This window comes from Parambassis ranga, chromosome 17 (genome assembly GCF_900634625.1).
Source record: "Parambassis ranga chromosome 17, fParRan2.1, whole genome shotgun sequence".
Taxonomy (NCBI): domain Eukaryota; kingdom Metazoa; phylum Chordata; class Actinopteri; family Ambassidae; genus Parambassis; species Parambassis ranga.
Genome location: NC_041037.1, coordinates 21,264,825 through 21,290,417, shown reverse-complemented (window position 1 = coordinate 21,290,417; position 25,593 = coordinate 21,264,825). Strand labels below are relative to the sequence as shown.

General features: G+C 46.5%; 2 protein-coding genes across 2 annotated transcripts in view; both read left to right on the top strand.

The window, feature by feature from the left end:
• kcnq3 (potassium voltage-gated channel, KQT-like subfamily, member 3) overlaps positions 1 to 1,395 on the top strand; it is a 47,107-nt gene extending 45,712 nt beyond the window's left edge. Inside the window, exon 15 of the mRNA XM_028427370.1 lies at positions 12 to 1,395. Coding sequence (XP_028283171.1) covers positions 12 to 680 — 669 coding nt within the window. The 3' untranslated portion in view covers positions 681 to 1,395. The remainder of the gene's footprint in view (positions 1 to 11) is intronic.
• Positions 1,396 to 11,085: 9,690 nt separating this feature from the next.
• hhla1 (HHLA1 neighbor of OC90) lies at positions 11,086 to 22,116 on the top strand. Its single transcript, XM_028427593.1, has 15 exons — positions 11,086 to 11,173; positions 11,271 to 11,327; positions 11,879 to 11,959; positions 15,166 to 15,249; positions 15,471 to 15,554; positions 15,635 to 15,718; positions 15,799 to 15,859; positions 15,979 to 16,055; positions 16,664 to 16,696; positions 16,787 to 16,876; positions 17,433 to 17,569; positions 17,809 to 17,903; positions 19,847 to 20,005; positions 20,377 to 20,459; positions 22,053 to 22,116. Exons 1-15 carry the CDS (start codon positions 11,086 to 11,088, stop codon positions 22,094 to 22,096), a joined length of 1,257 nt encoding a protein of 418 aa, XP_028283394.1. The 3' UTR covers positions 22,097 to 22,116.
• The last annotated feature ends 3,477 nt before the right edge of the window (positions 22,117 to 25,593 follow it).

The window sequence follows — 25,593 nt, the reverse complement described above, 5'->3', positions numbered from 1 at the left end:
GTGTGTCTCAGGTGGAGGACATGGAGAAGAAGCTGGACTTCCTGGTGGACATGCACATCCAGCACACTGAGCACCTGCAGGTGGACTCTGCCGGTGGCGCCCACATGACCCTGGAGACCTGCGATCCCACGGCTAACGGCGAGATCCGGCGGGTTTTCTTAAACTACTCGGAGACCTTCCCGCACATGTCGTACCAGATGCCTGTCGGCAAGGTGAGTCCGTTCTACGGCCGAGGAGGCAGAGAGGGGGCGGGGCTTGCTGGAGATCATCGCCCTCCACCGCCACACCCACCGCCAGGAGCCATCCCCACCTACACGGAGCGACCCACGGTGCTGCCCATCAGCTCCCTGCAGGATTTGTCGGTGGGGCCGCGCAGGACCACAGGGGGGCGGGGGGGCGACTCACCACTCTCTATGCTGTCGGTGAACCACGAGGAGCTGGAGCGCTCGCCCAGCGGGTTCAGCATCTCTGGGGAGCGGGAGGGCGAGGAAGGGGGGGACGTGTCAATGGGGGCTGCGGTGGTGACCGGGGACGCCAGCTGGACGAGACCCAGACCGAGCTACCTGGCGGAGGGGGAGACAGACACAGACACAGACCCTTTCACACCCAGCGGGGGGCCCCTGCCTCTCTCCTCCACCGGGGAGGGGTTCGGCGACGCTGTCTGGAACACGCCGCCCTGAGGGGGAAGCACACTCACCGAAATCCCCGACTCTGACCTTAATTCCAACTCATGCCTCTAAACCCACGGCGCTGGGTCACAGCCACACCTCTGGACCGAACCTTTGGGAGGAAAGGTGGTCTGATCCACCTCGATGCTGCCAGGTCACCAAGGGGTCACTACAAGAGGCCGCTGCAGATCTCATGTGGTCCAAACACAGAGCCATGGCACTGAGACTGCCCAGAAAAAAAGGGACTGTTTGTAAAGTAGAACTCTGTACAGCGCACTCTGAAACAACATGAATATACACACTATATACACCCAAAGCTTTACTGCTGCAAAGCCAACGCACTGCATGTGACGCATGCGACTTTTAGTGTAGACACTGCAAAGTTCAGGATATCAGGAAAAGAGTTGAATGGAAACATATACCTGCTATGCCATTTTCTAACACTTATTTTTTATATGAATACATTTTCATTGTTCTTTTGCATGGTTTGCATGATGATGCAACATTTTAGGGGCGACGGTTAGAGAGCGGCACTGGAACCAAAAGTCTCCTGTCTGTGACTGTGTGAGTGTGTGAGTTGAGAATGAGGGACTTGGTGGTAACAGAACTCTGCTGGCAGACGTGTTTCACCGCTGTTTGTCTTGTAGGATCAGACGTAGTTTTCACACTGCTGTGCTTTGTTTTGTGTGTCGTCACTTTGAGCATACACACTTAGGCCCCGTTCACACTGGAGAAAGTTAATCCAGCTAGAGTGGGATTGAATCCAGATCGCCTTTAAGCTGGATATGTTCAGACCTATTTTCAAATCTGGCTATCACACACGTGTCCACGCTCAATCCAGCAAAACCCGGCTTCTTTGTTGTCCTCCAAACCACTAGGTGGCGCCTCGTAATATACAGAGTCTGATCAGGCCGCAGTAGGACCACGTGTGCACATGCGTCATGTGTTTTTTTTGTCCTGTGTCGCTCGTTCCTTCAGTTTTTTCGGTTTAAAAAGCAGTTTATTCCTTTGTAGCCTTGTGGAAAATAAACTCGGGGCAAAGCTGTCGTAGTTCGGCGGTTGTTTACATACGGCTTTTGTACGCGACCCGGACACTGTCCCTGTGAACTGGAAGTATGACGTCACTAGCGGGATTCGCTTCGCTTGCGTTCAGACCTGAGCCAGATGTAAGCCAATTCGGCTAGATCCACCTCCGAGAGGTGGACTGAAATCAATCCCGATATATCCAGATACGGCCCGAATCCTGCTCTAGCCGGATTGATTTCCCCAGTGTGAACAAGGTCTCACAAACACACAAAAACAGAACCTGAAACACTAAATCTCTAAATGCTGCTTTGTTGGCACATGAGTTCAGGGATATAAACCGTCTTTCAGTGTGTTAGCTGACAATGCTAACATCAAGTTCTACAAAGGCAGATTGGAGCCGCGTGTGATGTGAAAGCAGTAAATAAAGACAGTACATTTATCAGGAAACATGGATTTACTCATGAAACTACTGCTCACAGTGACAGTGTGTACACGACCGATGCTAATTGTCCCAGATAATCTGCTGCTACAGGGCTACGATCACCAGTGTTTCCTTATTAATCATCTCATAGCGTCTGTGTTCTCAGCACTCAGAGAAAATGAAACTTTCATCAGAAACTCAGAAAATTCAACATGTTTTGGTTCCAGAAATCTGTTGGCTGCTAAGCACACAGACCCAGCAGAGAGCCCAGACCTCCTGCAGGACCCTCCAGCTGCTCCCAGACCACATCGACTGAGCCGTGTAGACCGGCTGATAAACCGGATGAGGAAGTACAGCACCGTTCAGATGCAGTGCAGACAGAGAACCAGCTGAGGTTCATCCACACAAAGACAGAAAATGTATCTTGATTACAAACCCTGCTGAAGGTCTGAGGAGCCTGTGGAGGTCCTGTTGGAGGTCCTGATGGCCACCATGAGTCCACCTAAACTCCATGCAAAGAGGCGGAGCATGTGTGGAGCTGAGGAGGATGCAGGAAGCATCCGCCTGTCACTCAAAGCTCAAACCTAAATTATGCAAATATTCCATTCTTAATATGAGTTCTATAAAAACAGCTAAAAATATCAAAGAAAAACACAGGCTGTAAAGTTCGGACATGGAGCTCTTCCATCACTGTGGGAGCCTCTAGTGGACTCTGGAGGAACTGCAGTTTGTGACCACAGACACATATTGATCGGTGATTGTTTCTGATGTAACAGCACAGGTGTTCTTTAACCTGGTCACGTTTAGGCCTGGACTCTTTATACTGTCACTGATGCTGAATGTAACAGCTGAAAACCACCTGTATCCACACACCACGGATCATTAGGATGATTATTATTACTGCACAGTTACAGCATGCTGAAGCACCTTCAGAGATCACAGCAGAGCGGCGCCCACAGCGGGCTCCCTGTGCTCCGCCCTCCCGGCCCGTCCTGCCTGGACCTGGAGCCTGGACCTGGAGCCTGGACCTGGTGTGGGGCAGCCTCAGTCTGTGAGACTTAATATCTATTTAAAGACGTTAGATTACATAAGATAACAGTAGTATGAACATATATCCCTGCAGGCGCTCGTTCATCGTGCCTCTGAAACAAAGAAGCATCATTTAGTGTTTCACTCACACTCACACACACACACACAGGATGTATGAGTGTCTCCCTCTGTGCTCAGACGTCCTCTCTCTGTTTGTGGAGCACAGTTTTGTAGCGTTCTGGTGTTTTCTCTGAACTCAGCAGCTGCACAGACGTGTGTCGGTTGTGTACATGTCTCTGATTGTGTTTCTGTCCCCCGCTCATCGTTCACAGAAACCTTTCTTCCATCTCAGAGTGTAAAATGTTCCTGACATGTGTGAGAAAGTATCACTGACAATAACAATATCACAGCATCGGTATATTTAGAGGTAAATGGCAAATCACTGTTAAAACAAACTTTTATAATCTGTGGAGCCGAAAAAATGAATCGTCTTCCAAAATTCTGAGATACACTGCAAAAAGTGATGCTAGCAACAATAGCTGAAATATTTCCAGATGATTGTTCTTTGCTTTTTAATATTGTTTTATTTTGTTAAATATTGTTCTTTTTTAATTTATTAAAATAAAATGTGAGATTTTTAAAATTAGACGCCGCTGTAAAAAATATATATGTTTTTTTTTTTTAAATTGATGATTACCCCAGTTTTTTTTTTTACAGTGGCAGTGCTAGCGTAACTTTTAACAGTGGAAGAATAATCCCAGGTCATCGAGCCGTCCTCGTGTTTAACATGACGCTGTGCTGTTTTACAGTGAAGACGTCAGAGCTGGTTTTATGAATCACACTCTGACTGGATTTCTTTCATGTGGATCAATACAATGGTGGATTATATGATCAGCTGATGAGGTCACTGAAGTGTTTAAACACTGTCCATCCACGGGGAACCGTCCCACTTCCTGTTTGTGTCACTGATTGTGGCAGCTCCTGTAGGGGGCGCTCCGCACGCGGTCCTGAATCAAACCGGAGCTGAAACAGTGATGTCATCGGAGGTCAGTCAGGTCCAGTATTGATCATGTATCAGAGCTGAATGTGAACAGACTGATGTCCTTTGGTCATTTTTTGGCTCCATTCAGTGCGGACTGTGTGCAGAGCGCCCCCTGTGGGACAGGAGCGTCACACAGCAGCACTTCTGTCCACATGTGTGTGTTGTTATCAGGTGTCCTCCTGCAGTGTACGTACATCCACCTTCTCACGTGGTTTGTTTACATGCTGAAAGATGAGTTTGTTTGTGTTTTTTGTGTCCTTCACTGCACACAGTCATTTCTGAACATCACTGTAATCATATTACGCCTGTGATGTGTGTGTGGCCGGACTGCTGCTGTTTGCAGTTTGAGCCACATCTCTCTGCTTCTCAGAGGCTGAAGGTGTGTTTGTGTTTGACTTTGTTACAGTTGGTGGGACAAGAACAAAAAAGAAACTTTAACCCCTCGTGTGTGAGCACGTCAGAGTTCAGATGTGTGTGTGTGTGTGTGTCCATTCTGAATGAGGAGCACTTTCTGGCCTCCGTGTGGCGGAGCGACGGCGTCAGTGCTTGCTGCGATTCTTCTGGTTGTTCTCACTGTAACTGAGCGATGCACCGACCGACAGCAGACGACACAACCCCTGATTTAAACGCTACAGATTATTTGTGCCTTGGCCTTTTACAGTACACCTTGGTTCTTTCACTCGGGTCATGCTTTTTCTCGCTACAGCTGTCAGAACGCAGCACAAAGCTGCCGGTGATGTGTGTGTGTGTGTGTGTGTGAGGCTGCTTTCCCCTTTATTTATTTCCTGGTTTCCTGTCTGCTCGATGACAAAGCACAACATTTACACAAAGTCCATTGTGCAGCCACCGCACACACCTGGACAGGGTGTTCAGCTGAATGTGCTGTTTGGATTCTTTTAAAGCGTCCATGTTTGTTTTAGAGGCCTGCTGTTTGTAACCGTGCGAATGTAAAAATCTCCCGGTCGAGTTGAGACTCGCCTGACTTGACCCCTCAGGTGTTTCGTTTCTCACCTGACAGCTGATTGGATGAACACACCTGTCCATCACTCGTTAAAGAGGAGGAAGCACAACGAGCTGCTGAGCTAGTAGCCGTTAGCACGTTGATTGTTGTCATTTTTGTGAGAGAGCATGGACGTCACTTTAACTCACACACACCGTGGTTTCAGTAGAAGTGTTGCTGCTCAAACGGCCGCATAAATCTCCCCATGAGTCTCCACTGAACAAGACGCCATTTTGTAGTGCGGTGTCCGGTTCCCCTTAATGCGTGCCCTGGCCTGACCTGCTCTCGCTGCCATTTTAGAATAAAGTTTAGGTGAAAGGAATTAAAGGTTTCACGTAAGTCTCTCTCACTTCAAAGTCTGACGGCGTCTTAACATGTTTAAAGGAAAAATGTGCCAAACAGCTGAAAGCAGAGCGTGTGATGAAGGCCAGAGCTGGAGCCCGGGGCGGGGAGAGCGAGGCGGGGACAGCCAGGCAGGGAGACCGAGGCCGGGACAGCCAGGCAGGGAGACCGAGGCAGGGACAGCCAGGCGGGGAGACCGAGGCAGGGACAGCCAGGCGGGGAGACCGAGGCAGGGAGACTGAGGGGAGACCAAGGCGGGCACAGCGAGGCGGGGAGACCGGGCGGGGGCCGCAGGGCCCGCAGGGCGGGGACAGCAGGGTGGGGGCCGCAGAGTGGGGACAGCCTCACGGGGTGCCCGGGCGGGGGCAGCAAGGCGGGGGCCGCAGGGCGGGGACAGCAGAGCGGGGACAGCAGAGCGGGGACAGCCTCACGGGGTGCCCGGGCGGGGGCCGCAGCTTTGTGCGCGCGCTCTGACGGCAGCTTTCTGGGTCAGAAACTGTTCTGTTGTTCTTTTGAAGAGTTTGGACAACTTGACACGAGTGGCCTTCAGAGCTGTGCATCATTTACTCATTCAAAAAATAAAACAACACCATTTGTATTCTGTATGAGACACTTTATATTTAGTTTTGATGATATAATATGCAAATGTATTCTTACTTGATTTTTTATTTTTTGTCTTTTCAATTGCACCAGTTATTAATAATAAAGTACTGAACGGAGCTCTGTGTGTGTCTGTTATTCACCTCAGTGTGTCACACTGCACAGGAAGAGGCGTCGTTCTGAGTGGCTTTGTGTCATTGTGTGTCTCCTGTGTGTTTCTTGGTGGCCACTGGTGTCACTTTGTGGATGTTTTGTGTCTGTCTGTGGTTTACTTGTGTCTTTTTGTGTGTTTTTTTGTTGTGGTTCAGTCACTGTGTCTGTGTGTTGTGTTTTTGTGATCACGTTGGATCATGTTAAATTAAGTTGCTGTGTTGTGTTATTGTGGGACCTTTATTGACCTCCAGTTTTCTCAGTGTGAACACAGACACACACATTCACTGGTGACGTGTTATTTCTTTCTTGTTATAATAACTTTGTAAAAGTCAGTGCGTCCCTGGAGGTTGGGTCTGTTCCCAGGACCTCAGCCGCCCGCTTCCCCCTCTGCCGCTTACTGCTGTGTGTGTGCGTGAATGCCAAAGCGCCCACAGTGCCCACCACTCCCCATTAAAGACTCTCATTCAGTCCTTTTATCCACTGATGTTCCTCACAGCTCGAATGTCACCGCGGCCGCTAAGCTGCACTGTACAAAAATCACATACACTTGAAAACAACAGGCAAACTGTAAAACATCACATGCACTGTAAAACATCACAAACTGTAAAACATCACATGCACTGTAAAACATCACATGCACGGTAAAACATATACACTGTAAAACATCACTCAAACTGTGAAACATCACATGCACTGTAAAACATCACATGCACTGTAAAACATATACACTGTAAAACATCACTCAAACTGTGAAACACCACATGCACTGTAAAACATCATATACACTGTAAAATACCACATGCACTGTAAATCATATACACTGTAAAACATCACTCAAACTGTAAAAACATTGAATACACTTGAAAACAACACGCAAACTGTAAAACATCATATACACTCTAAAACATATACACTGTAAAACATCACTCAAACTGTAAAACATCACATGCACTGTAAAACATCATATACACTGTAAAATACCACATGCACTGTAAATCATATACACTGTAAAACATCACTCAAACTGTAAAAACATTGAATACACTTGAAAACAACACGCAAACTGTAAAACATCATATACACTCTAAAACATATACACTGTAAAACATCACTCAAACTGTAAAACATCACATGCACTGTAAAACATCATATACACTGTAAAACATCACTTAAACTGTAAAAACATTGAATACACTGTAAAACATTATATACACTGTAAAATACCACATGCACTGTAAAAATAAGTTCATCGGTATTACTTGTTGTGATTAAAATTAAAAACGTTTTTGTTAAATAGTTTGTTCTTTTTTTGGGAAACTGTTCAAAAGAGTTAGTCATCATTTTCAAAATAGAATAAAAACACTTTATTCGACCCAGTCTCCTGTCTGCAGCCAATGACAGAGCCAGCCTTCCTGATCACTTTGTTCAGTGTTTGTTTTTAAAATGTTACATAACAAATGTACAACAAGCACAATCAAATACAGAAAACATCTAAAACTCATAAAATAAAAACCTGAATATCCAGATGATGTTTTAAATAGTGTATCTAATTAAAGATGTTGTATCAGTTTCAGGCCGTCTGCCTGCAGTGCAGTGCTGATTGTGTGCAATATTTTTTGCAGCGCACACAGACTGTGATTTGTTGAGTTGTACTTTTTGCAGCGAGCTGCCAGCCTGTTGCCAGACGCTGCTGTTCAGAGGAGGGAAAACAGGCGGTGTTTAATCCTTATCTGAGCGCCGCTGTGTGACACAGCCAGCAGCTCGCAGGAGGACTCAGCAGCAGGTGAGCTCCGAGTTTAAATGTTCAGATGGTCAGAGGCGGCTTTAGACAGACTGTAAGAACACAGACGAGCCGAACACTGTTCAGTATCAGACACTCAGCCTCAGAGGGTGATGACTGTGCTGCTCTGAGGTCATTGTTTCAGCAGACAGTATGTGTTTCTTCTTTTAGTCTGGATTAATTTAAAAAAGTTCACACAACAATCTGTTTTTAAAGGAGATGATTCAGAGCTTAATCTGCTAACTCAGCAATACAAGTCTGCTGTTGTGTCTCTGCAGCCAGCTGTGGGTTTGTGTAGTCTGTTATGTCTGCAGTGTGGCTTGTCCCTGCAGTCAGTGGTTGTGTGTCCCTGCGATCAGTTGTTGTGTGTGTCTCTGTTGTCAGTTGTTGTTGTGTCCCTGCAGTCAGTTGTTGTGTGTCTTTGCTGTCAGTGGTTCTGTGTCTCTGCAGTCAGTTGTTGTGTGTCTCTGCAGTCAGTGGTTGTGTGTCCCTGCAGTCAGTGGTTGTGTGTCTCTGCAGTCATTGGTTGTGTCCCTGCAGTCAGTGGTTGTCTCTCTGCAGTCAGTTGTGTGTCTCTGCAGTCAGTTGTTGTGTGTCTCTGCAGTCAGTGTTTGTGTGTCCCTGCAGTCAGTCGTTGTGTGTCCCTGCGGTCAGTGGTTGTGTGTCCCTGCAGTCAGTTGTTGTGTCTCTTCAGTCAGTTGTTGTGTCCCTGCAGTCAGTGGTTGTGTCCCTGCAGTCAGTTGTTGTGTTTCTTCAGTCAGTTGTTGTGTCCCTGCAGTCAGTGGTTGTGTGTCCCTGCAGTCAGTTGTTGTGTCTCCCTGCAGTCAGTGGTTGTGTGTCCCTGCAGTCAGTGGTTGTGTGTCCCTGCAGTCAGTGGTTTTGTGTCTCTGCGGTCAGTTGTTGTGTCTCTGCAGTCAGTTGTTGTATGTGTTTCTGTTGTCAGTTGTTGTTGTGTCCCTGCAGTCAGTTGTTGTGTGTCTTTGCTGTCAGTGGTTGTGTGTCTGCAGTCAGTGGTTGTGTGTCTGCAGTCAGTTGTGTGTCTCTGCAGTCAGTGGTTGTGTGTCCCTGCAGTCAGTTGTTGTGTGTCTCTGCAGTCAGTTGTTGTGTGTCCCTGCAGTCAGTGGTTGTGTGTCTCTGCAGTCATTGGTTGTGTCCCTGCAGTCAGTGGTTGTGTGTCTCTGCGTTCAGTTGTTGTGTCTCTGCAGTCAGTTGTTGTGTCTCTGCAGTCAGTTGTTGTGTGTCTCTGCAGTCAGTTGTTGTGTCTCTGCAGTCAGTTGTTGTGTGTCTCTGCAGTCAGTTGTTGTGTCTCTGCAGTCAGTTGTTGTATGTCTCTGCAGTCAGTTGTTGTGTCTGCAGTCAGTTGTTGTGTCTCTGCAGTGAGTTGTGTGGCTCTGCAGTGAGTTGTTGTGTCTCTGCAGTGAGTTGTTGTGTCTCTGCAGTGAGTTGTTGTGTCTGCAGTCAGTTGTTGTGTGTCCCTGCAGTCAGTGGTTGTGTGTCCCTGCAGTCAGTTGTTGTGTGTCTCTGCAGTCAGTTGTTGTGTGTCCCTGCAGTCAGTGGTTGTGTGTCTCTGCAGTCATTGGTTGTGTCCCTGCAGTCAGTGGTTGTGTGTCTCTGCGTTCAGTTGTTGTGTCTCTGCAGTCAGTTGTTGTGTCTCTGCAGTCAGTTGTTGTGTGTCTCTGCAGTCAGTTGTTGTGTCTCTGCAGTCAGTTGTTGTGTGTCTCTGCAGTCAGTTGTTGTGTCTCTGCAGTCAGTTGTTGTATGTCTCTGCAGTCAGTTGTTGTGTCTGCAGTCAGTTGTTGTGTCTCTGCAGTGAGTTGTGTGGCTCTGCAGTGAGTTGTTGTGTCTCTGCAGTGAGTTGTTGTGTCTCTGCAGTGAGTTGTTGTGTCTGCAGTCAGTTGTTGTGTGTCCCTGCAGTCAGTTGTTGTGTGTCTCTGCAGTGAGTTGTTGTGTGTCTCTGCAGTCAGTATTTGTGTGTCTCTGCAGTCAGTGGTTTTGTGTCTCTGCAGTCAGTTGTTGTGTGTCCCTGCGGTCAGTGGTTGTGTGTCCCTGCAGTCAGTGGTTGTGTGTCCCTGCAGTCAGTTGTTGTGTCTCTGCAGTCAGTTGTGTCCCTGCAGTCAGTTGTTGTGTGTCTGCAGTCAGTGGTTGTGTGTCCCTGCGGTCAGTGGTTGTGTGTCCATGCAGTCAGTGGTTGTGTGTCCCTGCAGTCAGTTGTTGTGTCTCTGCAGTCAGTTGTTGTGTCTCTGCAGTCAGTTGTTGTGTCTCTGCAGTCACTTGCTGTGTCTCTGCAGTGAGTTGTTGTGTGTCTCTGCAGTCAGTTGTTGTGTGTTTCTGCAGTCAGTTGTTGTGTGTCTCTGCAGTCAGTTGTTGTGTCTCTGCAGTGAGTTGTTGTGTGTCTCTGCAGTCAGTTGTGTCTCTGCAGTCAGTTGTTGTGTGTCTCTGCAGTCAGTGTTTGTGTGCCTCTGCAGTCAGTGGTCGTGTGTCCCTGCAGTCAGTTGTTGTGTGTCTCTGCAGTCAGTGTTTGTGTGTCTCTGCAGTCAGTGGTCGTGTGTCCCTGCAGTCAGTTGTTGTGTGTCCCTGCAGTCTGTTGTTTTGTGTATCCCTGCAGTCAGTGGTTGTGTGTCTCTCTAGTCAGTTGTTGTGTGTCTGCAGTCAGTGGTTGTGTGTCTCTCTAGTCAGTTGTTGTGTGTCTCTGCAGTCAGTGTTTGTGTGTCTCTGCAGTCAGTCGTTGTGTGTCAGTGGTTGTGTGTCCCTGCAGTCAGTGGTTGTGTCTCTCTAGTCAGTTGTTGTGTGTCTCTGCAGTCTGTTGTTGTGTGTCTCTGCAGTCTGTTGTTTTGTGTGTCCCTGCAGTCAGTGGTTGTGTGTCTCTCTAGTCAGTTGTTGTGTGTCTCTGCAGTCAGTGTTTGTGTGTCTCTGCAGTCAGTCGTTGTGTGTCAGTGGTTGTGTGTCCCTGCAGTCAGTGGTTGTGTGTCTCTCTAGTCAGTTGTTGTGTGTCTGCAGTCAGTGGTTGTGTGTCTCTGCAGGGCCATGGCCGCCTCATGGAGGCTCAAGCAGCGCCCTCGCCTCATCTTCATCAGTGTTTCTGTGGTGTTAGTCCTCCTGCTCCTCGGTCATGGTAGGTGACTGTTGTGTAGACGTTGTTGTTCTGCAGTGTGCAGAGTTTAGTCGTACAGCCGTTAGCTGCTCTTAGCTGATTTCCTGTGTTCATTCAGCAGTGAGACTCAGACAGCAGGATGAGAGGCACAGACGAGACCTTCTGGACTCCACAGGTATTCTTATCCTTTTTAAAACTCTGGACTTCCTGCTCTGTAGGGGGCGCTGTGGAGGCAGTGTTTTCTTATGTGTGAAGTTGGAAGGCCTTTAAACGCACATAATGTTAAATATAAAATCATATCTAAGTGTCACACATGGTTAAAACCTGTGTGATGTTTCTGACATTAGCTGCCAGCTCTGGAGGTCCTGTGATGATCTAACGAGTTTAACCTTGAACATTTTCACCCCGGCGGCTTTCAGCTCAGATTATAAGTGTGAAACATGAAGCTAGAGTTTGTGTAAGTGCACTCAGGAGAGGGCCTCCACCATACCGGTGGTGACAGGTCAAATAAATGGACTGGTATGAGCCCAGTGTTTCAGACTAACTGTCACACTGACCTCCTGGTGTTCTCCTAACGACCCCCGCGGGGCAGACTCCTCCTTTTTGTGTCATTTTTGTGCGCCCAGCAATTACACAGCCCCATTCTGCTGACACTGCTAATTCCATAATAGAGATTAAATCCAGAATAAGCTCTCATTGACTTCACTCTCTGCTTTTATTTCCCAGAAGTCCCAGCAGAGCACATCGACCCCGCTGCCATCGATCTCACTCCGCTCGTCAATGCTTTAATAAATTCAAGCCAATCGGGTACGTTGTCATAATATCATTCAAGTGCAGATCAATGCTGTGCAGTAAATCTTTCATGTGATTACAGCTCAGCTTCTCAGAGGTCAAACTGCTCCAGGTTCACTCAGATGAAGGTCTGATCACGCACCGTGTCCGTGCTGACGCACATTTTGAGCCTGAACATGAAGTAAACCTGCATGAACACTCCTGAATCTGATCCTGGTTATGAGATTATTTTTCAGCAACGTGAGATAAGGAATGGCTGATTAATGGAAGAGGAGCGGAAACAGTTCAGACGGCGTGCTGTGTGTTAGTTCTCCTTTAGGTGGTGCTTTTATTTTGACACAGCTTCCTGTTAGATGTTTGTACCTTGACACGCTAACGGTACACTACACGGTCACGTTCAGGATTAAGGATTAATACTGAAGCGTCTGTCTGAAGTGGGGAAAGGTACCTGATCACCTTTAATGATTTGTTCATCACCATTCAACATGTGGGCTAATGTACTGACTCTAGAAGCTAGGAGCTAACAATTAGCTCAATTAGCGGCTGTACCGCTAGCACAACAACACATCCGCGAAAACGTCGGTAGAGCTAATTTTTAAGCAATAATTATCTTTACAAAGCGACCATAGATTTGACATTAAAACAACTTTATTTAGTTTGAAACCTCTTAAAGACGTTATGTGCATGCGTAAAGTCCGTGTTCTGTTTAAGACAATACTCCGAAAACAGTGTTTACATGCGCCGCAGCTACAGGACGTTAACCAGCATGTTCACAGCGCACCGGCGACGTACGTCAGGGAACGTCATGACGTAGGCATTAGTTTCCGGCAACAATTTAGGTAAAATAGTGACGATGTGAACTGAACTGGACTGTCTGGTGTTTTTAAAGCCTGCAGGTCATATGCTGGCTGTGAAGTGGTGCTGCTCGGTCCACTTAAGACTTTTAATCTGCTATTATGTCTGAGTATTTACTACTACTTTAGCATCCAGGTATAGTTCTCTATTTGAGGACACAACATATATAATTAATATTTAAAAAAATACATGTGCCTTCCTCTCCTGAGCCTGAGGGAATGTTTTCATTATAATCTGGATTAATGGAGTAAACCATTAGCCTCACAGTCAGAGGTGAAAGTATAATATAATATATATATATATATATATATATATATATATATATATATATATAGCACAAGCACTTATGTTATTTAGTATGCAGCGTGTCAACGTGGACATGAAGGTTAAGACATTTTAGAAAGCGGTGTTTACATTGAAACCAGGGCTCTAGAGTGCGACCATTTTGGGCGCACATGCGATCTAATTTCTCAAAGGTGCAACCAAAAAATATCAGAGGTCGCACCGGTACGACCAGCTGTTAGAGGGAGATACATTCTCTGCGACTCTCAAAAGTCTCCCTGTGGTCCAGCAACAGACACACATCAGGCTCATATCGTGGTCTAAACCAATCAGAGACGGTGAAGGGCGGGACCTCTGTGTGTGTATCTTTGAAAACGTGTCTGCTGCGGTCAGCTGAGACCGAACATTCAGAAGAAGAACGCGGACATATGCTGCGCAGAGCTGATGCTGTGTGATAAAGCTTGTTCCATACTCCACGAGAACGGAGAAATCTGTTTGTGTTCCCGAGGTGACGAGAACAAAGTCGTTTCGGCCCGGACTTTTTAAAACGTGTGTGCAGAACTCATACGGCCCTCTGACTGCAGCGCGCACACACAGACAGACAGGGTTTAAAGACGTTTCGCTGCTGAACAGCAGAAACCGCAGTTTAAGTGAACATACAGCGGAGGAGGAGGATTTGTTGCTACTATGCGGGTTTTGCTAATTTGCTGTTGACCTGAATGACTGACGATAACGAGCCGGTCATGTTCAGGGAGGGGGCGTGACGTGCTCCTAGCATTATAACAGACTGAACAACCTGTGTGGTTCCATCCATGAAGGCCGAGCAGTCAGCTGGTTTTAAGGAGTTATAGAACATGGTGACATGATGAACGCCCATTTAAACAGTATTGTTATTATCCTGCTACAGTGGAGCATTGTCTGCAGGATGATATCTGCATACAGCTGAAACTGTAACAGACAGAATGAAAAGTCCGTCAGCTGGAGCTCAGCTTTAGAAAGAGAGGAGACACAGGAGAAACTGAGGAAGAAAGGTGAGGAAGATGAGAGAAGAGATACTGTAGCTGCATTAGAAACGTGTTGAAGAAAACAGAATATATATCTCAATCACAACTATTAAATAAATAAAGGTGTATATGATTTTAATCATTTTTAATTCCCATTGCCAGATAGATAAGTGAGGAGCGACAGCCAGAAAATACAGAGAGAAAGCAGACAGGGAACTGAAGAGTGCTGTAACTTTGAATCTTCATTATGGATTTCTGACAGGCAGACCTGTTGGCTGGTTTGTCCATAATTTGAATGAGTACTCTCAGTACATGTATTTATTTATTTGTATTTACCTGTGTTCATTAAACAAGGTCCAAAGTCAGTTTAGGATGATATGTGATTATTAAGCCCGTTCATATTTCCTAGAGATCAATTTTTGGACCTCAGTATTTCTAAAACTTTGGCTACAGCCCTGCGAGGCCGTCAGGTAAACAGTAGATGTAGCTGCAGATGATGAGAGAAGATGAAAAGAACTTCTGTATTAGGATAGGTGTCAAGTTAAGGCCTGATCCATAAAATATATGGACAGCAATTAAAAAACAAACTGCTGTGTGATGTGTGATGCGGTGCACCTAACTTTTGTGCCGGTGCACCCAAGAAAAAAAGGTTAGGCGCACCGGTGCAACCAGTGCAAAAAGTTAGTCTAGAGCCCTGGAAACACTTTATTAACCCCAGGAAACTGGTTGATTCAGGTAAAGATCAGATTATTGCTGCATGTAAACAGTGTGGGGGCCAGGCGGGTAGCAGAAGGTCTGACTTCTTTTAAACATTTTTCATTAACACACAAAAGGATAAATGATTAGTTTAAGGTCTGATTCAGCATCCTTCATTTCTGCATGGCAAACACTTGCAAAGCAAAGCCATCTTGTATCCATGGAGACGCTGTACTTCCTGGTTCTTTTTACCACACAAATGATGTCCTGAAGACAAAATAATAGCCTTACATCACACTAGACCAGCTGGTCCTCTGTGTGTGTATACAGTGTGTCCTCCTGTGTATGGACCTGTGTGTGTTTGCCCTGTGTGTCGTCTTGCAGGCTCCCGGCAGCTCTTCTCTCTGCTCAGCGTGACGTCTTACAGCTCTCTGGCTCTCCACAAACTCACCCTGCTCGTCTACAACAGTAAATATTCAGTGTGAGGGCGGCTGCAGGCTCTGATCACATGTACACAAGTTAACCAGCGGTGCCACCTAGTGGTGCAGATGTGCAGTGCATTAGGTCTATTTAAACTGGAAATGTGTGAAGTCAAACATCACAAAGATTAATATATACGTTTGCTGTGTGTTTGTATAAAAGCTGATTTTGAATTATTCTGCTTTTCCTGAGCTGGCTGTGTTTTGTAGTTTCCAGCATCAGCGGTTTAGAAAGCAGCGCCTTCAGGAGACGATTCTGCTACTGCATCACAAACGAGACCAACGACCTAACAGGCAGGAGGCTCCAAACGTTTGGTCTCATTTTAAATATCTAGTATTTTCTCTTTATATATTTTTTTATTTCCCCCCAACAGACTTTACAGCCATACTGCTGGATGTGATGGGAAACTCCACCAGTTACCTCCACGAGCTCTTTAAATCTTCCTCCATATTATCAGGTGGGTGGGTGTCATACATTAACACACTCTGAGTGTGTGTGCTTGTGTGTGTCTTACCGTGTGTGTGTTCTGCTTCTCAGTCAGCCAGAAGAACAACTCAGACTGTATTTATATCTGTGTGATGGCAGGTAAGACGGGTAAGTAGGGCTCACTACACTGACTGGAATGACTTCTGTTCAATGTTTCTGTAAGAAAAAAGGAGATACGTCATAATTGATAATGATGACAAAGGTTTGTGTGTGTTTGTTCTGTCCAGGCAGAGAGGTGCCTGATTTGTGGGAGGTGAGCTCTATCACTCCACTCTTCAATCAGACCATTGTTGAAGGGCCACACAGAGGTTTGTTTGCACTGTTTTCATACTGAACCACCAGAGGGCAGCGTTCACTCAGGACAGAGCCACAGTCAGAATGAAGAGAGAGTTTATCTGTCTGTCTGTCTTTTAGCATATTTATCAACATTATTAAGAAATAATTATGACATTTTCACAATGTAAACTGTTATACATGTCAAAACAGATTTGTGGAGGAAGAATTACACGTTTTTCTTTCTTTCGTTTTTTGGTTAGTTTATTTGTTATATGTGCTAAAAATTCAGTGTTTTGGTATTTCTCTCTGGTAGCTTATTTTGTTCTGTCTTTGTGATATAGCAGTGCTCTTTGGCTAGTGTAACCCATAGTTGACACAGCTGTAAATCCAGCAAACTTTTATTAATCTGTATCCATTTTCTTTGCTAACTTTACATCACTGACGAAGATAAAAAAAGTCTTTGCCATCTTGCAAGCACTAATTAAAGTTCAGTTAGCAGTATGCTTTGTTTCTTTTGTGGTGGAGGCGTTAGCATGAGCGCCACGGTCACATTAATGAATAAACCAGAATTATCCTGAGCAGCACCGACACAGGTCCCTGCCTCCTCCCTACATGAATAATCTTTCCTCTTCTCTTCCAGTCACTAACATCTCCTCCTTCAGACTGCCTGTCGGTGAGTTCCTCGCTTTTTAAAAAGCTCCCTGAAGCATCTGCTGCCGTCGACGTTTCATTCTTGTTTCCAAATATCTATTTTAAACCTCAGAATGGCACCAACTGCCCATGAATCTGAGTCACATCCCTCCATCTGTGGTGAGCTCCATGTTAACCAGCAGAGTCCATTCCACAGCACATGGTGAGTCCCTCTGAAACACCACAGGCAGTCTCAGCTCATGTTTGTGTAACCAGGTGACCTTTCACTGTCTTGATGTTCTGATATTCTCTACATGTTCAGATCCAATAAGCCCCGTGTTGTTCTAGCTGGTCAGATAGTTCCTGCTGGTCAGATAGTTCCTGATAGTTCCTGCTGGTCAGATAGTTCCTGCTGGTCAGATGGTTCCTGCTGGTCAGATAGTTCCTGCTGGTCAGATGGTTCCTGCTGGTCAGATAGTTCCTGCTGGTCAGATGGTTCCTGCTGGTCAGATAGTTCCTGCTGGTCAGATAGTTCCTGCTGGTCAGATGGTTCCTGCTGGTCAGATAGTTCCTGCTGGTCAGATAGTTCCTGCTGGTCAGATGGTTCCTGCTGGTCAGATAGTTCCTGATAGTTCCTGCTGGTCAGATGGTTCCTGCTGCTCAGATAGTTCCTGCTGCTCAGATGGTTCCTGCTGCTCAGATGGTTCCTGCTGCTCAGATGGTTCCTGCTGCTCAGATGGTTCCTGCTGGTCAGTCAGTGTCTTCATTCTTCCTCACAGCCTCTTCAGCGACTCTGCAAGAACCTGCTGCATCAACAGCAAAGGTCACGACCTCTCCACATTCTGCCCCCCACCTGTGGCAGAGTCACAGTACAGCTTCATGGGTGGGGACGACCCACAGACCCACAACACAGAGAGTAACTACACCACCTGTGAGAGTGTCCGGGACTCCTGCTGCACCACCTACAACCGTCAGACAACCAGCAATGACTGCAACTGCTCGACCAACAACAGCAACACCCGGAGGCACCACAGCGCCACCCAGAGCCACAACCTTGTCATCAGCGATTAGCCTGACCCAGCCGACCCCAGCCCTGACTACAACCACGCGGCACACGAGTTCCACCGTTCATCCGACCAGACTTTTCTCCATCAGACCCACAGCAGGACCCACGGTGGCCAGGAGGACTACAGGACCTGTGAGTTGGAGAACTACAACTCCCAGCAGGCCAATGGAAACAGAGAAACCAGGTAAGGATTTCAGCTGGAGTAAAACGTAAATACTGGTGCTGCAGCCTCCATTTCCATGTGATTCTCTGCTGATGGCATGAACTCACTGCTCTCACTGTAATCACACCAGATCCATTCACCGTCATCCCCGGACACTCCGCAAGCAACTGATTCAATTTAGCCCAAGGAAAAGTGTGTGTGTGTATGAAAGGCATGTAGGAGACGGTAACCATGGTAACCACCCCCAGCTCTATGGGAAAGCTTTGATGGATTTTTGACTGCAAAGGTTTAAACTAAATATTCCATGTTTTTCTGTGCAGCCAAACATGACGTAAGCTTCTGCAAACAGAACGATAATATTTACTGTAAATGTGTGTGTGTGTGAAAAAATGTGACAAATTACAGTAGGTCAATGGAACCTTCTCAACCCTCTGATGTGTGTTTTTTAAGAAAAATATTGACAAAAAGACCCCGATCATCATAGAAAGAAACAAAAAATAAAGAGCTCACACCAACAAGATTCAGTAAAACACTCTGTCCTCCTCAGCAGCCAGCGGGACGCCATGATGGAGTCACTGTGAGCAGCAGTCACATGACCAACACTCAGAGAGTCTCTGTCTGACCTGCAGCTGATCTCTGTCTGAACACCTGAGTGATTCTGCACACACTCTGCCTGCTCTCTGCCTGCAGACAGGACGGAGCTGTTTACACAGAGGAGCAGGACTTTGTGCTGCAGAGACCATTGAGAACACACCACTAGATGGCAGTAACTTCACACTGTAGAAGCAGCAGTCCTCCCCACCCCCCCACCTTCCCATTGAGTCCTGCCTAGCAACAAGCAGAAGGCTGCAGCAGCCTGTGCAATTTGTCACTGAGTCATTAGCGTGCAGTGACATGAGAGTTTGTTGGCCAGCTGCAAGTGTCGGCACTCTGCAACTGTGTGTGTTGGGATGTGAACAGTGATGCACACACACACAGGCGATAACGGTGTCATTGCGTCACATGATGTGTGCCAGCTCTGCAGATCATTTTATGATGCAGCTCAGTTTGCTGCAGGTTTTTTGGGTGAACTGGGAACAAAGCATCTGACAAAAACGCAACAAATTCACAACAACAGTCTTTTGGACTTATCAAATCATGCTGCTTTTCCAACACTTGTAGGAGAAGAGGGGACTTGCTGTTTTTCCTTCACGCTGTGAGGTCATGTGATACTGCGCCTCATCACTCTGAAGCTTAAAAACCAGATGAGTGCTGGTTGACACACTCTCATGTCACATGATCAGTCTGTGTCCTCTCAAACAAAGTCCTATACAAACAGCTCCGTCCTGTCTGCAGGCAGAGTGTGTGTGCAGAATCAGGAAGCTGCAGGTCAGACAGAGACTCTCTGAGTGTTGGTCATGTGACTGCTGCTCACAGTGACTCCATCATGGCGTCCTGCTGAGGAGGGCTGAATGTTTGTTTTTACTGAATCTTGTTGGTGTGAACTCTTTATTTTTTGCTGAATGTTTAGTTGTACTAAGCTAAAGATCTCTGGCTTGCATGATGAGATGAGTTTAGGTGACATGTTACGATTTTTTGTTTTAACGTACAAGCTACCTATAGCCTAGTCTATGTTAGTCATGAATAAATTATGTTAAAACATGTATAAATGACTAGAGGTCGACCGATATGTCCACATAATGTTGTACTTACATTTTATATTTGTAATGGTGCTTGATGTCACCACAGTGCTGGCTGTAAAATATGAGCAGAATGTGCAGAAGCCTGTAATTAAAATGAATGAATGTGTGTATTTATGGTGATCAGGAGGCAGCGTACCTGCACTGAGTAAAATCAGTGATGTGACTGAATGGGATTTATTCTGTATGTAAAGCAGCTCTCTGAGCTTTCAGTGTGTAATTATACTTGTCATTTTTGTGGTGATGGTTTACACACTGACGTGTCCTCTCTCTCTGTCTGTTGAGAGGCTGTCCTTGGAGACGGCCGGAGCTGCCGGGCGAGTCCGTCTCCGGCAGCACGACGACCGTCGGCGCTCACAAGCTGCAACCCTGCGTCCTGGAGCTCTGCAAGTTCTTCTCACAGTGCCTGTGCAGACCCATCAGCCACAAGACGCGCATGAAAAGGTCCGCTCGAATATTACCTCCATTCACTTCTACTCAGAGCAGAGGGTGTAATACAGCTCTCTGCCAGAAGGGGGAGACAAACAATCTGCTCTGTAGCTTTAACAAAAAAATAAAAAAACAAAAAGCTATTTAGTTTTATTAGGTTGTGACGCATGTTTTCAGATTTGTTCTGATTATAATAATGAAAGTAGATGTAGTGACGCCTGTCTTTGACAACAACACGAGCTGTGTAGTTTATTCACACAGATTCATATCTGTGGAAAGAACTTCAGAAACAATCATTTAAACAATAAACATGAGCTGTAATAAATCTACAGTTTGAGCCTGACGTTTGTTCGTTTGTTTGTTTACGGCGTCTCTTCCTGTTACAGATTCTGTGACGACAGCCACCTCTGGTATGAAAAGCACACGTCTGAAGTGTGCCAGCGGGTCAGAAGAGTCTCCTTCTCCAGAAGTAAGTGAACCATCGATCGATAGCAGCCGAGGTGACTAACTTCCTTACTGTGAGAGCTGTCAGAGTGAATCCACATCAGACCCACGCCGGAGCCTCCGTCAGAGCCGGGCTCGGCCTCGGCTGAGGTTTAACATGCAGCAGTTTAGAATGCGCTGCTGTTTGAGGAGAAATTTCTTTTTTCAGTTTATGTAATTCAGAAAATACAGAAACAGAAAATACAACATTTTCTGTTTAAAGAGATAAAATATAAATATCAGTTTCAGAATATGACTTTTTGAGACACATGAGAAGTTTATGTCGGAAAATATCCACGTATCAGGAACTATCAATGGGTTTGATGGTTAAAACAGATGTTTTGTCTTCTATTATTTTTCTTTAAAACATTTGTATTTTTTCTCACAAATTTCCAAGAAAAGTGTTTTTCCCGACAGTGAGTGTTCTGGGAAATTTACAAAATGTTGTCTGAAAATATTGAAATTCTTTTCTTGGAGTCAAATTAGCATTATATTTAATACATTTTGTATTTTTGATATTAAGTAAGTCTTAAAACAATCACAGATTTGTGAATATTTTCCTCTCATGTTTGTCGTTGTCGAGTTGTTTTTTTGTACATCAGTGTATCCTCGGACAGTTCCTCTCCCTCCTCTCCTGGATCAGTGTATTTGTTGCTCACGGTCCTGATGTGCTGCAGTTCAGCTGCTTGACGCGGGGCTTTCAGGCTCCTGATACGAGCAGCAGACTGTGCAGAGGGATGAGACGGAAGCTGCCACAGTCACACACTGTCAGCAGTAGCCAGCCCGGTGCATGCTGGGTGTTGGAGTTCTCTGTGTCCTCTGCAGCAAGCAGCAGCTTTTCTGCTCTGATTGATCTTTACAGAAGTCATTGTTAACATCATGCTGCTGCTTTTAAAACACAGACAGCAGTGAGTGTTCAGAACAGAAATAACTGGGGGGGCGCTCTTCCTCCCTCACCTGCCCTGATGGGGGCGTGTCAGCCATGCTGCTGGCAGCCAGCGCTCATTAGAGCTGCAGTTCTGCTGGACCCTAATGGGCTCGAAAGGTCGCAGAGAGAGCCGGCGCTCTCACAGCCTCTGACAGGCCGGAGAGACAGCTCAGCACGCTGTCACATCACTTCACATTCCTCCGGCTCTGATCTGACCCCAGTGTGTATTTTTAGACTCGAGGTTTGATCAGAAATCGACACAAGAAGACAGAAGATTAAAAAACTCTGACTTCTACAAATCCAGTTAGTGATGACATTCAAGGAGGAGGAGTCCAGCTGAAGACTGTGCAGCACAAACCTTAGACCTCCTGATGGTCCCTGTGTTGTGTAAGGTCAGGTTTTCATGAAACCTGAACAAATGACAAACATTCAGAGAGCATCTGTCTGATCTGCAGCCTTCTTGATCCTAACCCGGGCATCATTTAGATTTTTTATATTTGTCCTAATTTCCACATGAAAGGCCGGGCGGACAGAAATCCTGCCCCTCGTGTCAGTTTCCTGGATCTGACCCTCCCTCCTCCTCCCCCCTCCCTCCTCCTCCCTCCTCCCTCCTCCCTCCTCCCCCCTCCCTCCTCCCTCCTCCCTCCTCAGATCTGAAACAAAGATGCCTGACAAAGATGTGCAACAAACTGTGACCAGAGAGGAACAAAGAGCCGTTCATCACGCAGGAAGTGACTGAAACCACAGACTACAGCTGAGTGTAACATCTGGGCTGTGTGTGTGTGTGTGTGTGTGGAAGCAGGATGAGAGGGCTGATTTAAAAATGTCCACGTTAGTCATCATGTGATCTGCAGTCTGTGTGATGTGAGAAGATCCAAACATCCAGACCTGGACTATTTATCCGAACAATGATGCCTTTAAGGTTCAGAAAATGGTTGGAATCTGGAAAATGATCTGTAGAAAAAACATTTTAGGTTTTCAGTTTAATAAAGGTCTGACTAATGTTTCTCCCTAATGGTCCCATTCAATCAGAGAAGAAACGATGACCGTCATGTCCTGAAAGCTCTGAACAAACATGTAGAAACATCGTTTGAGCTCTGAAACTCATCAGAGCAGCTTATTAACAACACAAAATTAAACAATACAGGGATATACACACATTAATAGTACTCTGGTGTTTGGAACTAAAATTAATTTTTAGATTATTTTCTTTTTTAAAGATTTTTTGCAAATAAATTAAAAATATTTTTTTGAATAATCTTCACTAATCTAGGATTTTACATTCAACGTGCACAGGGGGGGGGCTTTAGGGCCTGAGCAGGAGACGGTTCTGCCTTACAGGCAAAAGACAGGGATGATAAGACGACAGCATCAGAGGATATCTCATGACTCCAGACCCATCCACAGGCCGCTGCTCTGTAGGAGCGTCTGTAATCGTACCCACTTCCTGTGGACGTGAACATCTGCACCCCCCCCACAGATGCACCTGTCCCACACAATGCCCCCCCTATCACACCCCCGTTATTAAACCACACCACCCTCCCTGCAGGCGGTCACTGATCTGAATCAGATAAGAGCAGGTCGACCCCGGGGTCACAGATCCAGCCCCCCTGCAGGACAAAGACCACACTGTGGGTCCCCCCTGTCAGGACCTCACCTCCGCTCAAATACCTGCACAGGAATCAAGGCACGATAAGCTCCTGCTCAGATGTCACATGATAGCCAATGAGAGCCGGGCCCTGCCTCCTCAGCTAGGACTGATAAACACAGAGTTTATTCTGTGAAACTCTAAAAAGGTTTGAGCCTTTATTGGCTGCTAACAGAGCCGAGCGCCTCGCTACCATGACACAGAGTTTAACAGTCACTTCTGATCAATGAGGAAACTTCTGCAGCCGACGCACAGCCAATAAGGTAAGATGTCAGGTTTAACCTACTACTCAGAGCCCTTTTAGCCTTTTTGTTAGCACCTTGGTTTCTTCTGGTTGCTCCGTCTCCAGTCCTGTAGCAGGCAGAGCCAAAGATGATGCTGGTGAGATTAACCGTTTCACCTCTGACTGCAGGTCCGAGTCATGTTTCTGATGTGGATGTTCATGCTGTCTGCTCTTCCACACGGTGAGTTAGCTTTTATCCTTAATGAATGATCACTAATGCCTCAGCCAGGCGGAGACGTCCCATCACAGTCTGACAGCTGGAAAGTTCCTCTGTAACTCCTACAGTAACATGAGTGTGGTCAGTGTTCATGTCCTGCTCAGTAACATGTGATGTGCTCATCACTGTGTGGTCCTGTGTGTGTTCAGCGCTCTCTGCCAGCTCCGTCTTCTGTCCAGACCCGGAGGCCGGCGACCAAAACCCAGATCACATGACCGGTGAGAACGAAACATCGTTATTCATCATAACACTGAACAAACGTCACAGCACGCTGAAACACTGTGTATTCTCCATGTCTGGGTTTGAACTGAAGCCAAGCGGTCACATGACGAACACTCAGACCATTTGATCTTTCGACACCTCCAGTCTGCTCAGAGTGATTCCACTGTATTTACAGTGTTTCAGAGGGTCTAGGTCAGAGCTCTGGGGCGCTCCCTCTCTGCAGAGTTCTCTGTTTGAAGCCGTGATTGTCTCGGTAAATAAAGAGCCATTGTTTGGGTGGGTGTGGGATCCAGCAGCAGGTCAGGGTGTAATCGTCAGTCTGACTCAGTCGTCTGACTTTGTGTGACATTGGAGGCTGTTGTCTACATGAAGGTGGTCTGATTCAGCAGCTGTGATGTTCTGGGCCTCCCACAGTCTGCCTGAATAATACCGGGCCCTGCATGCTGCTCTGGACTCGGGTTATTGGAACCTGCCAACAGGATTATCTATGATTAAATCAGCCCGCTCTCCACCTGCAGGACCACAGAATCTCTGCTCCTCACAGCCTGCCAGCACTTATCTATTCAGCTTCCATCTCCTCCTCTGGCAGATTGTCTCGGCCTGCGCTTCACTTGGCTCCATTCGGTCTTCAATAATTTCCCCTCGCTGCTGAACTTTGTGTCGAAGCTTCGCTGTGAGGCCGGGATTTGTCCACGTGACCTGGAAGATTATGGCTGCTCGTGCAGATACATGGCAGCCGGAGAGCCGGTGGATCCTCTGGACACGTAAGAGCCCCCCACCACCCCCCAGCACATACAGGATGTTACTGATTAAACAGAGGGACGTCCAGTTTTATCTGTTGTCCTCCGGATTAACTGTGTCTCCATGGCCGACGTTCATTTTAATGTGATGCTCTCTGCTGATAAATAATCTAACCTCGCTCTCTTTTCTCCCCTGATGTCTTCTTTTCTGCAGCTGCTGTGAAACTCACAGGTTGTGTTACCAGAACGCTGCCCCCTGCAGGCAGGAGCTGCCTCTGCCCCCGTACAACTTCACCTGTGCAGCATCAGCAAACTCCAGCTGTGGTGAGACCTTTAGCCAAATAAGCTTGTTTGTATTCACTCTGAAAGTCCTGTCTTATGCTAAGCTAACTCGCTTCTGGCTACAGCTTCATGTATGTCTTTTAGACAGAAACTACCTAAACCCAAAACATGAAACTTGCCTTAGGCGAAGATACATGTCTGACTGTACTAACGGACGGTCCTGAGTGAGGACATGAAGTCACGGTGTCTCTTTTGTCTCTCAGACGTCGGGGACTTTTGCCAGCAGAGGTTCTGTGAATGTGACCAGGCTGCCGTCCACTGTGTGACTCAGAGTCCATACAACGGGTCACTGAGAGGCCTGGCCGAGTCGGCCTGTTCTGCACATGGAACAGGTGAGACCAAAGTGTCCCGCATGATGCACAGCGGAATACAGACATGAATACAGACAAAATGAAGCAGCTTTAGGCTGGTGTGGAGTCCAGTTAGACCTGACTTTAGACCTTATTTTAATGTGGTGTGGGACAGGGTTTAGACCGGCTTTGGTTGGACTTGAATTTAGACTGGATTTGGGCCATGCCTTGGGAGGGTCTTGGACTAGATAGATACTTTATTGATCCCAGGGGAATTCAGGGAACTCTTCTGAACCTGGCTTTAGTCTGTGTGAGACCTGGCATTAGATGGTTTATTATAGATCCCTGTTAGTCTCTGCCTCAGCAGCAACTGTTCTTCCTGGGGTCCATGATTAGAACATTAAAAACTACAACATATACATTTAAAGGTTCCTATGCTAATCTGAACAT

Excerpts from the sequence above, each read along its gene's own strand:
- hhla1 (XM_028427593.1), top strand. The coding sequence starts at position 11,086 with ATGGCCGCCTCATGGAGGCTCAAGCAGCGCCCTCGCCTCATCTTCATC. Across the intron at positions 15,555-15,634 it reads CGAGACCAACGACCTAACAG|ACTTTACAGCCATACTGCTG; the intron begins GCAGGAGGCTCC and ends TCCCCCCAACAG. Across the intron at positions 16,697-16,786 it reads CTCCTTCAGACTGCCTGTCG|AATGGCACCAACTGCCCATG; the intron begins GTGAGTTCCTCG and ends TTTAAACCTCAG.